Source organism: Vulpes lagopus, chromosome 12 (assembly GCF_018345385.1).
Source record: "Vulpes lagopus strain Blue_001 chromosome 12, ASM1834538v1, whole genome shotgun sequence".
Taxonomy (NCBI): Eukaryota; Metazoa; Chordata; class Mammalia; order Carnivora; family Canidae; genus Vulpes; species Vulpes lagopus.
The window spans coordinates 157,201-171,067 of record NC_054835.1 but is presented as its reverse complement, the minus strand read 5'-3'; the positions used below and the strand labels follow the sequence as shown (position 1 = coordinate 171,067).

Genomic DNA, 13,867 nt, shown 5'->3' with positions numbered 1-13,867 from the left:
AAGAAGGAAAAAGTAGGGCCCGCCCACAATCCTCTGGCCCTTGAGCCAGGGGCTGGAGAAGATAGAATGCCCAAGAGGAGGCAGCTTTCAGAAGAAAGTTTTCTGTTCACTTTTGTTCTTAACAGTCACATGGAAAAGACACATTCGTGATGAATTTTCACAAAGTGGACGTGCCTTGCAACCACTCCCCGGCCTAAGAAGCAACATGACCAACCTCCCAGGAACTCCTTTGGGCCCCTTCCGAGTCTCAGCCACTCCCATCCTGAGTTCTAGCACCACAGATTGGTTCTGCCTGTTTCTGATTTTTAAATAAATGAACTCATCCAGGGCTTCTTCCTCTCTACATTACATACATGACACTCATGCTGTTGTTAGCTGCTGCAGCTGGCTCATTCTCATCGTCATGTATGGCGTCCCACTCTAGGACAGGACTGATCTGCTCTGATGATGGGCTTTGGGGTTGTTTCCAGTTTTTGCTGTGTTACAAATGTTCCAGTCCGTGTCTCTTGGTGAGCTTACAGACATTTTTCTTTTGCGTCCAGATCTAGAGCATGGTGACTGGGTTGCAAGCACACCTTTTGTTCAGCTTTCCTAGATTTAAGCAAGTTGTTGGGACTTCCAGACCCTAACACCATGGCCAACCAGCTCATGTGCCCAGGGGAAGGGGTGTGCAATTTTGTTAAGAACAGCTGTAAGATTAGGCATCCCTTGTCGGGGCCCCTGGACTTTGATCCCCTCTCCTAAGTCTGGGGTTTCCAGACTGTCCACCCAGGAGGCATGTGGAGCCCCTCCGGAGGGCTGAGATGGGGTGGGGGTGGGGGGTTGCTTTGAGCTGCACTTCCCTGCTTCAGCCAAAGCACTCTGTGTGCTCTGTTTTGCGTAGTGGGGTTCTGAGAAGGACTTCCTGTGTTTTTTTTTCTCATTAAGAGTTTTAGCTGTTCGACATTTGAAAATCCACTGCTCTAAGGTCCTTTCCAGCTGGACAATTCTATCTTTAGGAGCAGGAGGTGGGTGTGGGAAGGGTTAAGCATTATTCAGCCAAAGAGCAGGGTTGGGCCTTGGTGACCTTTTAAAGTTCTTATAGCTCGGGGTTTCCATGCGAGAGATCTGGTAACATTCTATAAAAGTACCCTTCAAACAAAACAACTTCTGAAGTTCAAAAGATGTGGAGGGGAGGCTTCACCTTAAGGAATATCTAGATAGCATTTTGACAAGGGTCTTGAGGACTCTCTCCCCTTCTCCCACCCACCCTGCATTTTTTTTTTTTTTTTTAATTGACTCCTCCATTGGCTGTTCCTTCTAGTAGTCACTTGGGGATGTCTGGGCCCAGAACAGTTCCCATTTTTGCCAAGGAGTGGGTGACGTGGGCAGCCAGTGTGTCCCTCTCAAGGGTGGTGGCCTCCCCTCCCCCAACACCAGGCCTAGTTTGGGCCTGTAGTTTCGTTTGGTGAGGGAGGCCTGGCTGCTTGTGGGCCCAAAGAGAAACATCTCTGCCTTGGCATGTAGCTCTGAGTCAACAGGCCTGATAAACAGCCCATTTCCCAGGGCCAGCGAGGAACAAAGCCCCTGGCTGCTGTGGGATCTCTCTGCCCCCTTCTTCCTGAAACAGCTGTTTATTCTTTTGACAGGAGTTGGAGGGCAGCACCTTCCCTTCCTCCAGCCCAGCCTCCTTCAGTAGAGCGGAGCTCAATAGAACTGTGTTGTTTTGCCTTTTACTCTGCGGGGAGAGAAGCAGATGATGAGGTATGTGAAATGTTGAAATGATTTACTTGGGCTTGGTCGGGGTCACTGGGGGAGCTGTGTGGGAGCAGGAGCAGGCTCTGGCATGGACCCACCTGGGGGATGAAGCGGGCTTTCCCTTAACCTCTTGCTGGTGCCCCCAGTAGTTCTGGAGGGAGACAAAGTCCTGGTCTCCCTGCTTTAGAAGCAGGAGCTGGTGGGGTGTTGGCTCAGGGACTTCACTGTAAGTTCTGCTTTATTTTGCTCCTGTTCTTGGCAGAACCTCATGGGGGCCATGGCTGGCCGTCAGGGGCTGCGGCTGGGGTTTTCTCTCTAGGATTCCAGGTGACAACACAGAGGCAGGAGGGTGCGGGGCTGGCCTCGCGGGTGGACCTAGAGAGCCCTCCCAGGGCAGTGCAGACACTTCATTTACCGTATGTCTCTTGGGAAAACGCTGGCATGGTGACTCCTGGGCCAGGCGGCAAGGAAGAGCTGGCTGGATCCAGGCTTCAGATTTCCTGAAGGGGATTCAGGAAGAGGCACCATAAGAGGTACTTCAGAGGACAGGTTGTTCCGTCTGTGATGGCTGGAGCAACAGTTAGTCGTGTGCTTAGTTTGAGACCTGACTGGTTTCCTCTGCCTGTTTACTCTGACCCTCATAATGGAAAACATCCCTGGAAAGAGGCTTCTATGCACTTTTCCCCCCCACAGGTTGTCCCATGTTTCTTCCAGTAGGGAGCGTTTCCCTGTAACGCCCTTCATTTCAGTGGGGGATATTGGATAAAGTGCCCCCCAACCCTCCCCAGCCCCATCCTCTTCGAAGAGCTTGATCTGGTGGGCAGAGGGTCTGATTTTCAAACTCACCCTCTGTGGGAGCCCAGTGACCTCAGCCTGTGCTAAATCTGGTTCCTCAGCTAAATGGCTACTACTCAAAAACAAACAAACAAACAAACAAACAAAAATGGCTACTACTCTGGGGTCATCTGGGTGGTTCAGCCATTGTGCGTCTGCCCTCAGCTGGACATGATCCTGGGGTCCTGGGATCAAGTCCCAAAGGGCCTCCCTGCAGAGAGCCCGCTTCTCCCTCTGCCTGCATCTCTGCCTCTGCTTCTCTCTCTGAGTATCTCATGAATAAATAAATAAAATCTTAAAAAAAAAAAATAAAAAGCTGCTACTTTGACCACAATGAGGGACGAATGAGGTGGAGTCGGCGAGGAGGGTCCCATGGCACACAGAAGGCCCCTGGAAATGGCAACATGGTGGCCAATGCTCACCAGCTGGTCCAAGGAGAAGCTGGCCCTTCAGTGAGTCTGGCCTGTGGGTGACCAGCTCTGGGGCAGTTGTGACCTAAGTGATGGTCATGTGATAATCAAGAGAGACAAAATGAGAGGATGTGTCAGAGACCCAGGTGGTTAGTCCATGGATATGCTTTCATGCTTATTGAGAAGAGAGTGGTTAAAAGGGTGGACATTCCCTGGACCTGAACCCCATCTGCACCACTTTTGCTGTGTGGCCATTGTCAAATTACTTAGCCTTTCTGAGCCCCCATTTTCCTGTCTTTTAAAATGGGGATGATGCTAGAGAGACTTCACAAGGTAATTGTGAGATGTAGCTGAAAGGCTACTGGTGAAACATTTGGTCCAGAGCCTGGCCTAGTTGAATTGGGGAGCATCCAAGTGTTGGGAGGGCCTGGAGCTTATTCCATTTTCAGGGCCCTCTTCAAGAAAAAGAATGCAGAGTTGTGAATCCAATATTAGCATAGAAGTGAAGATTGGGATATGAGAAGAGAGAACATAGCAAGTAATACACACCAACATAACTTCAGTGGGACTAAATCCAGGACCTAACATCCAAATAAAATGATGTGAAAATAATATCACGATGATTAGGATGATTTGGCTACTTAATGCATCTGCCGTCCTCAGGCCGCAGAGTGTCGGACTGCCTCTTTATCTGATGATGGTTCTGTAGTATCATTTTTGATTGAGACAAAGAATGAATCCGTTTGGCCCCTGGCACAGTTAACCAACATTTCTTTTTGTTACTAAGAGTTTAGAAATGTTTCTTCCAGTTTCCCAACTTAATATTGTTGGTTTTCCATCTGTAGATCTTTTGGGTGTTTCTCCCTCCGAGGACCCAGCTCTTGGACCCTGGGGGGGTGGTGAGGGGTGTGGCACGAGATGGCTGTGAAGCCTGGATCGCCATGACCCCTGGGCAGGACAGAGAGCAGCATCTGAGTCGCGTCCTTGCCCCTTGGGACCCAAATGGGAGGCTCCTGGGTGCTGAACATGGTCTACCTGGGGCAGGTTGTTACTGGGACCCAGGTGAGCTTGCAGGGAGTGGGGTGAATTTATTGGCCCCACCAGCAGCCCCAGGACAGCCCTCAAGACTGGAATGATTCCCCAGATGGGAGCAGCACTCCTTGCTTCTAGCAAACGTAAGGGCCTTCCTGATCTACCTCCCACCCCAACGGAAGATCAGGCCAAGGTTTGCAAGGGGGCAGGATGCCTAGGCTTCATTAGCTTCTGGGTAAGAGAGCCTCTGCTCAGTGCACGCTGGTTTGTGCCCCCACCATTCTGTTGTCACTTCAAATAATCCACCTGGGTGGTGGCAGCAGGAGCTCCCTGTGTCTACATGAGCCACCCGCATACGATGAGATTTCTGTTTGATTTCTCTTCCATGTCCTGGGTCAATCAGGAAAGATTCTCCTGGAAGGTGAAGTATCAGAACTTGTTTCACAGACAGGGAGACTGAGGCCAGAGAAACTCGTGACTCCGGTTTACCAAGCTGGCTTTGTGTGGGAGCTGGGGGCCACCTGTAGGTCTGCCTCAGGTGTGAACCTCACTTCCTCTCCTGCCCACCATGAGCACCAGGCACTGGGGGCGAATGCACTGAGTAGTTGTGTCCCGAGCTGGGGGGCAGTGGGAAGAGGAGCTCTCATGACGGTCACTGATCAGGGTCGGGGTGGGTTTCACTCCATCTCTTCTGTGTGATGCAACCCTGGAGGACCCAGACCGCTCTCTCAGATAAAGTCACAGCTATATTTGAGAGCCATGAATTTCAGAACCTCTCCCATGAAGAAGCATCATCATCCCGATGGCTGCCATCTGTGGAGCACTTACTGACCACAGGGTACAATGTGCTTCCTATACATGGTCTCCTTTGGTTCTTTCCAGAGAACCCACGAGGACGGTGCTGAAAGCTCTATTTTATATATTTAAATCGAGGCTCAGAGTACTTGCCTGAGGCAGGTGTCCAGGGCCGCTGATTTCAGGATCTTAGTGCTGGCCTAGGTTACACCTGGAATGCCACGTCTAAACATTACAGTGGAGGATGTGGAGGACTGAACAGAGTTTTGCCCAAGGTCATGAACACCCAGTTGGTTCCTGTACCCTCCCCTCCCCTGCCGTTCCCCTCCCCTGCTTTGTTTGCCTTTGTGACACTTGTCACTACCTGACCTTATCCTTTTGAGCGTCTTGACTTGAGTGCAATAGTACAGAAGCAGCTAAGGCTGGTGGGGAGGATGGGGCCGGGTTCCCGGGGCTGAGGGAGGAATCAGAGGCAGAGAGGAGGATTCTTCAGGTTTGGTTTTCTCTACCCAATTCCTGTTCTTCTGAGATAATGGCTTTTCCAGGGCTTCTGAGTGCTCTGTTATTCAGCTGAGACATTCACCTTTTCCCCCTGACACACGGAAAAAACATGGTCAGACCAGAATTCCTTTCAGAGGGGGAATTCAGTTTGAAAGGAATACTTTGACTTAGCCCAGGTGGGGTGGAACTCCGAGATTCTCTGAATGGGGTTTGTGTGTGTTCTGTGTGGGACAGGATAGCGGTGGGTAGGGAAAAATTTATGGGCCACGGGGAGAAATCTATCTGACACTTCATGTGGGAACCGTTAAGAGGGCCACGCTCTACCAGGAGCCCAGGGGCTGCCCCATGTATGGGGTTGGATGAATTCAGGGAACAATACAAGTGTGACAAGAGACAAGAGGGCCTGGAAGATAGTGGGCGGAGGGGATTTGGTGGAACTGGGTGGGCTTGGCTGAATCTTCTGAAGGTGGTGTCCAGGTGACCTGGAGTCCCACTCTCCCACGTGGCTGTCAGTTTTCAGCAGATCCCAGTTCTGCACTCTACCCCTGAAATGGAGGAATTTAGAAGCAATCCCACATTTCCTGCTTGGTGGGTAAGAGAACCAACCACCAATTTTCAGAATTATACTGTTTTGAAAACTCTGAGACAGAAACAGAAGAGAAGACTTTTAGACCGTGTTGACTGCCAAATGTCTCATTTAGGTCCAGAGAGAAAAATTAAAGTGTTTTAAAAGATCTGTTGGCCACCCTGCCAACCCTTCCTTCCCTGGGGATTTAGATCCAGATTCCAGGAAGCATGGATACGCCCATTTCAAGTGCCTTACTGGACACTTGTCCAGTAGGACAATATTGGCTCACTTGTGCAGCCTCCAGTTGTCAATTCTTCAGCAAGAGTCATGGCTGTTGGGAGCAAAAAGTAAGTGAGTTTAAGTGATCTGTGAAATCCAGAAAGCAGTGGGCTTCCAGAGTTGCCTCTGATGGGAGTTCCTGGAATTTTTTTTTTTTTTAAGATTTTATTTATTTATTCATTAGAGACATACACACACACACACACACACACACACACACACACACAGAGAGAGAGAGAGAGAGAGAGAGGCAGAGACACAGGCAGAGGGAGAAGTAGGCTCCATGCAGGGAGACCAACGTGGGACTTGATCCCGGGTCTCCAGGATTACACCCTGGGCCGAAGGCAGGCGCCAAATGGCCTAGCCACCCAGGGATCCCCTGAGTTCCTGGAATTCAAAAACTATAAACCTATTTGGAAAGGGGATTGGGAGGTGTGTCTGATTTGGGCTCTGCCTGGTGTGTCAGTGTTCTCCACCCCGAGAATTTGGTTGTTTAACATTTTGTGTTTTTTCTACTGGTAAACAATTGGCATTGGAGCCTCAGCAGGTGGGGCTGGTAAAGCCCTGGATGCTTATGGCAGTATTTTCACCTCCTCTGCACACACACAGGGTGTTGTATCAGGGTCTTGGGTTTGGGCTTGATCACGGAAGTTCCACTTGCATCTTCTGGGGAGCCTTTTTTTTTTTTGAAGATTTTACTTACTTCTTTGAGAGAGTGAGGGGTGGGGAGGGTGGAGAGCATGAACAGGGTGAGGGGCTGGAGAGCTTGATGCAGGACTCGATCCAGTGGATTCTGGGATCGTGATTTGAGCCAAAAGGAAGATGCTTAACCTACTGAGCCACCCAGGTGTCCCCTGAGGAGCTCTTAATCAGGCTTTGACACAGAACAGACGGATAAACCTTTAGAGTCCCTGATTTGCATTCATTGCACTTCATTGTTTAACAACACATTCTTAGTTCTTTCCTTCAAATGTGTCTTGGGCTCTTGCTAACTACCCGGCACAGAGCTATCTCATTGGAGCCTCCCAACAGCCCATGTTATGGACACTGGTGATAAGAACTAGCATTTTTTGGAGGAACATTTATACAGCACCAGGCATAATGTGAAGCATTTTGTGGACCTCGTCTCCTATAATTATTTTCATCCCCATTTTAAAGATGAGGAAACCAATTCAATTAGAGATCCACAGTCCTTTTTCTGAAACCCCAGGGCCAGGTGTGTTGGAATTCAGAGTTTTTTGGGCGTGGATAATATATCCTGTATTGCGCAACGCCCCAGTGCAGCGGTGCCATGTAATAAAATACATCAGTGTTTCTGCAAAGAAACATTTAAATAGCCTCCTTAAGTGGGATAAAGATTATAAAATAGCTTGTCAATTAAAGCCTTGATGCCAATGGAACTATAAAAAGACTATTGGTTCTCAGAGGTTTTTGGAGCTATGCATGAGGACCTGAGGATCTGTGCTGAGTTTAGGGTTCCCAGCTCTGTGCATCAGAGCTGGTGCTCACATCCACACTTCTCTGGGAGTGAAGAGGTCTCAGTATTATGAGAGGTGGCCACAGTCCCAATCTAGATATGTTTGCTCCCAAATGTAGGACTTTTCTCTGGTACTTCTCATCCAGGATCCCAGAATCGTGACCTGAGCCAAAGGCAGACACTCAACCACTGAGCCATCCAGGCATCCCTGGTACTTCTCATCCTTTTGCATCCTGTCTTTATCCCTTGGGAAGCTTTGGTCACCCCCTCATTGAGAGGCCTTCCCTGACCACCCGAATTAAAGTAGTTCTTAACCTATTATTTCCCACCCAGCACCTTGTTCCTCTTCAACCACAAATTCATGCAGCAATCAAAGCATATTTAGGGTACCTACTGTGTACCGATGGATTGACTGATTGATTGCCTGTGGGTGTGGTGGGGAAAAGCTAGAAGTCAGCCTAGACTTTAAGGGACTAGGGTTGTCTTCCCTACTGAGGAGGGGGCATGTGGTCAGTATATTAAAGGCAGCAGAGCTCGGGAAGGGATGTCTTCCCACAATCTTGAGTCAGGAGGCATCTGGAGCCCATAAGAACTATTTGTAGCTACTCCCTCACCCACCCAAGTCCACAACAGGTCCCATGGTCGGTCAATACACTACTCCTCTGAGCCCCAAAGTGGCCTCTAGCATCCTTCCCCAATTGGGGGAACTGTCAATTCATTAAGTTAGCCAAATTTGCCACTGCACGCCTGCTCAGTTGAAGGTAGAACACGTTCCATAGCTCTGGTTAAATATTACGAACTTTTCCCCTTCGAGGGTGGAAGCCTTGCTTTAATACCGTATCTCACTTTGCATTTATTTAATCTGTTTTTCCCATTCTCCTTTTTTGTTTCCCCAGGAGAAAATAATGAATGTCAAAGGAAAAGTGATTCTGTCAATGCTGGTTGTCTCAACTGTAATTGTTGTGTTTTGGGAATATATCAACAGGTAAGTGGGGAACGCTGTATCCACCTTTGACTCGAAATCTCTTACTATCAGCCAAGTCACTAGGTTGAAGTTAAAACTGAGATTAACGGAATCAATGAAGAAGAGATTCCACCTTTCCTGTATGTATCCCTGAGCCTTAGACTATTTAAAACCATTAGATCTCCAAGTACCTTCTGGCTAAGTTATCTTCCTTCCTGCTATGTCCTCATGTCATGATTTTTGTACCTTTGCCGATCTGGGTGAGTTTTATTTAGAAACCGTGAGACCATATTAAACCCAAAACGTGACTTAACATGATTTGTGTGATGAGCTGTGAAAATTACCTTAAGAAATTTCAGACAGGAATTCCATGAGAAATCCACCCTGAATTTTGCAATTCTCAGATATTTTCAGGGTTTAAAGGAACAACTCAAAGTTACTGACTTTTGCTGTAAAATACACTCTGAGTTGCTGGTGATTCATCTGTGCCTGGCTGCAATGCTTGGGTGTTTGTTTTGTTTTAACTCTGGAAAGCAAAATGAATTAAACATTTCTGGGTTTTCAAATTCATCAGTGGATTCACTCCAACTATATATGCTTCTGTGCTTTTGAAAAATGCAGCATCTCAGAGATTCCAGCCGGAGAGACTCCTGACAGAAAGAAGTCTCTGCAAACAGCTACAAAAATGCAGTATCCCTTTGACTTAAGAGGCACTGGTACAGCTCCGCCTTGATCTAGAAAGTCCATGATGCAACTCTGGGCAGGGAGAGCTGTCTTGGCACCAGTACTGTTTTCATGGCAGAATGCTTTATTTAGTAGCTCCTAAGTTAAAGATGATCACCTGGATTAACATTTGAATTCTTCCAATTCTTAAATTCTAAGGGTTTTTTTTTTTTTTAAATTTATGATAGTCACAGAGAGAGAGAGAGAGAGAGGCAGAGACATAGGCAGAGAGAGAAGCAGGCTCCATGCACCGGGAGCCCGACGTGGGACTCGATCCCGGGTCTCCAGGATCACGCCCTGGGCCAAAGGCAGGCGCTAAACCGCTGCACCACCCAGGGATCCCAAATTCTAAGATTTGATGAGCCAGCAGGACCATCTTGGCTCCTAGAAAAGGTCCTGTACTTTTAAGTACATCAGTAGGAGGAGGACACCCCAGAATATGGGAGCTATTATTCCCAGGAATGCAGCTTAGATCTAACTGCTTCTGGAGGGTTATTCTGTTTTCTTTTCTTTTTTTTTAAATTAATTATTTATTTAATTCATGAGAGACACACAGAGAGAGAGAGGTAGAGACACAGGCAGAGGGAGAAGCAGGCTCCGTGCAGGGAGCCCGATGTGGGACTCGATCCCAAGACTCCAGGATCACACTCTGGGCCAAAGTCAGGCGCTAAACCACTGAGCCACCCAGGCATCCCGGTTATTGTTTTCATCCTGAACAACTTGTTTTAACAAAATCAAGACAAGCTAGAGAGTGATCAGGTTCAAGGGGTCTACAAACCAGAGCTTTTGAATTGAAGAAACTAGGGGTACTTAGTCTTAAGAGAAGAGGATTCAGAGTTGGGTGTAGGGAGTCTGGGATTACTTGGGTACTCAAGGGCAGACGAAAGTCTGGAGCTAGGCTGTCTGGAACTGGTCCTGTGCCACCAGTTACCTTCACTGTGACCTCGGGCAAGTTTTTCAGTGATTCTGTTCCTCAGTTTCCCGGTCTTTAAAAATGAGTGATAATAGTACCTGTTTCATAGGTACGTTGTGGGGAGGATTAAATAAGTTATTTTATTTTATTATTTATTTATTTATTTATTTATTTATTTTATTATTTTTTTAAATTTTTATTTATTTATGATAGTCACAGAGAGAGAGAGAGGCAGAGACATAGGCAGAGGGAGAAGCAGGCTCCAAGCACCGGGAGCCCGACGTGGGATTCGATCCGGGGTCTCCAGGATCGCGCCCTGGGCCAAAGGCAGCTGCCAAACTGCTGCGCCACCCAGGGATCCCTTTATTTATTTATTTATTTATTTATTTATTTATTTATTTATTTTTTATTTTACTTTTTTAAAAAAATATTTATTCATGAGAGACACAAGAGGCAGAGACATAGGCAGAGGGAGAATCAGGCTCCCTGTGGGGAGTCCGATGTGGTACTTGATCCCAGGACCTCAGGATCACGACCTGAGCTGAAGGCAGACACTCAAGGACTGAACCACCCAGGTGCCCCAATAAGTTACTTTATATAAAATATTTAGGGCAATGCCTAGAACTTAATAAGCACTCAGTAGATGCTAACTGCTGTCGTCATCATCATCATCATCTGCTCGAGGACAGAGTAGGATAGGGGCTTTTGACAAATGGAAAGAAGGATCTAGCAGTTGGAAGACTCCCAGCAGAAGAACAGGCACTCCTTGGGGTCCCTGCCCTGATTTGAGATGCTTGTGCAGATAACATGCAAGCTCTGAATGGTTGATTGTTTAAGCTTGGTGATTTGAATCCTAGCCTGAGCTGTACGTTCATATTTTGGGTGGTTCGCAAAATTAAAATATGGGAGCCAAAGTCCCAAATGTGCATTTTGGCACTGAGTTCCCATAAAAGAGGGTTATTTTGCAGTGCTGGGCACTCTGAACAGTAACTGGAGCAGGTTCTGGCTTTCTCTGGTTTCGCACCAAGACTGGGCACATCATTCTTCAAGGTGAGGAATGTATTGAATGTCTGCAAGAGGCGTAAGAGGCAGCAGATCCTTTGCCACCTCGTGAATTGCCCTGTGGTAGCTTGAGGTGAGCTGAGGGCACTAACCTGAGACAGGTGGACAGCCCTGAGTGAGAAGGGATTTTAAGATAACTAAAGGGAACACATCAATCAACTGGTTAGGGATACAGTGTGAGCCAAGTAGATCTCCTATCCTCAAGGGGTTATCATCTAGATGGAGCAGGAAGACATGCATATAAATAACCAGTGCCAGAAGTAGAGGAAGAATATCTAGATAGAGAAAAGGAACCATCAGAGTTAAGGAGGCTGAGATTGTATTTGGCTTGGAGGGGGATCTATTTTTTTGTTTGTTTACAACTGTTTATTGAGCACCTACTACGTGCCAGGCACTATACTAGAACTGTATCAAGAAAGGTGCAGAAGAGATGGCATTTGAGCTGTGTCTTGAAGGATGATTATGTGTGAAATGTCATATACTATAGGGTGGATGTCATTGTGCTGTTGAGATGTTGAAGGATTCTGAAAGAGGAGGGTGAGGAGAGGAAGGAAAGGTTAGAGAGAGAGAGAGGTGACAAAGTAGCAAAGCTGAATTTAGAAACTGGTGCCCCGAGTGCCAGGTGGCCACCTGAAGGATGGCCTCCTCATTCCCCTCCCCCTTATGCCTTTTGTAATCAGATTCTCCAGGCTCAAATCCTGGCTCTACTCCTTGTTAGCAGTATGACCTTGGGAAGTCACCGAATGATTCTGTGCCTCAGTTTCTACCTCTGTAGGATGAAGAAGAGGAGAACCTACTTCATGGATTGTCATGAGTTAATATATGTCAGTTGCTTAGAATAGTGCCTGACCAAGTATTCGCTATTATGAATATTCATAATATTATGCCTTTTTTCCTTTAAGTAGCCCTTCTTAGAGTTTGAGGTCATGTAGCTGTGTGATTATGGGCATAGATTCTGCCTTCCCTGCTAGACTGAGTGTACGACAAGGACATATAGCCATAGGACCTCTGTCTGTCTTAGCAAACACTGTGCTTCTGGCACTCGGTATGTAATCGTGCTCAGCAAGTGCCAACTGAATGAGTACAGATGGCTCACTGAAGGAGTCATATATTCATTGGCCCAGCCTTCTAGGTGCCTACAGGCCATCTCACTGTCTTCATTAGCTTAAGAAAGATGCCCCTGAGGGGGCATCTGGGTGGCTCAGTGGTTGAGCATCTGCCTTCAGCTCAGGGCATGATCCCCTGGGGATCATGCCCTGGGATCCAGTCCCACATCAGTTTCCCCACAGGGAGCCTGCTTCTCCCTCTGCCTATGTCTCTGTCTCTCTCTGTGGCTCACGTGAATAAATAAATAAAATCTGAAAAAAAAAAAAAAAAAGAAAAGCCCTCTGAGACTGCTATAGAAGGTTCTACAGCCATTGCTTTGTTTTCTATGGAAGATAACTCGTTGGTGCAGGGTCACTGGGATGTTCCTGATTAGGCGGCAGGAAGGAACCTGTCTATGCAGTTCTATCCCTGGTGAAGCCACCCGTAGACAATGGACAGCAGTTGTCTTTTTTTTTTTTTTAAATTAAGGTTTGAGATTCTCCAGTGACCTCTTTCCCACCTCTTGTTTTGAATAATCCTGAAGTGACTAATAAAATTTCTAGTTCCTTGATACCATGGGCTTTATCTCAAAAGGGAAGTAGAAACCTAGGAGTAGTCAGGACGCCTGGGTGGCTCAGTGGTTAAGCATCTGCCTTCGGCTCATTGCGTGATCCTGAAGTGCCAGGATCGAGTCCCACATTGGGCTCCCTGCATGGAGCTTGCTTTTCCCTCTGCCTCTCTCTCTCTGTGTCTCTCATGAATAAATAAAATCTTTTTTAAAAAAAAAAAAAAAAAAGAAAGAGTAGTCAAAACACAGGTTCTCAGCTCAGCCCAGGGCTTCAATGATAATGGTTGCAAAATAACTTTCCTCAGGAATTACAAGTAACATACGTTTTATTTCTCATTTGCTTCCAGCCCAGAAGGATCTTTCTTGTGGATATATCACTCAAAGTAAGTGCTTTGAATTCTGGAGGTCTATGGGATTCTTCCGTGTCCACTCTGGCACCCCCTACAGTCTATTTTTAGCATGGTAGCGGGTGGTGGAGCCCTGGTCAAGGAGGGGCGGGGAACAGTACTTTCCCAGGGAGGCGCCTGGACTACCCACCTCCCATTCCCTTGACTGGCCTTTATAGAACTATGACTTATATTTTGCCCTCACTTCTCATCAAGGGTTTCTTTAAGTGGTATCATTTGGAGAACATTCTGTCCTACTGATGAAAAGAATCAGGATAAATAATCTGTTATGTTGCACAGTATATGTTATATAAAGACACTTGCAAGAAATTCCTTTGAGACAAAGGATCAGGAAAAAAGTCAGGGTCTCCCGATGAACTAATATTTTATTATTATTATTATTATCAAAGGCAGTGAAAACTATGTAAGCCTTCATTTTTTCTATCTTTGACTTGGTTGCCAGGAAGCTCAAAGCAAAATCTTGGGCTTAAAAGCTTGTACTTTCCTCAGCCTTCATTTCTGATGTAATTTA

At 47.0% G+C, this 13,867-nt stretch overlaps 1 protein-coding gene across 4 annotated transcripts in view; it reads left to right on the top strand.

Annotated features, from left to right (window-relative positions):
- Positions 1-13,867, top strand: part of GGTA1 (glycoprotein alpha-galactosyltransferase 1 (inactive)) — a 57,043-nt gene that overhangs the window by 26,794 nt on the left and 16,382 nt on the right. For 3 of the 4 annotated variants that reach the window (XM_041725020.1, XM_041725021.1, XM_041725022.1), the window contains exons 2-4: positions 1,629-1,743; positions 8,530-8,618; positions 13,297-13,332. In XM_041725020.1, coding sequence (XP_041580954.1) covers positions 8,539-8,618; positions 13,297-13,332 — 116 coding nt within the window. In that variant the 5' untranslated portion in view covers positions 1,629-1,743; positions 8,530-8,538. The remainder of the gene's footprint in view (positions 1-1,628; positions 1,744-8,529; positions 8,619-13,296; positions 13,333-13,867) is intronic. The other variant, XM_041725023.1, reaches the window with a different exon arrangement.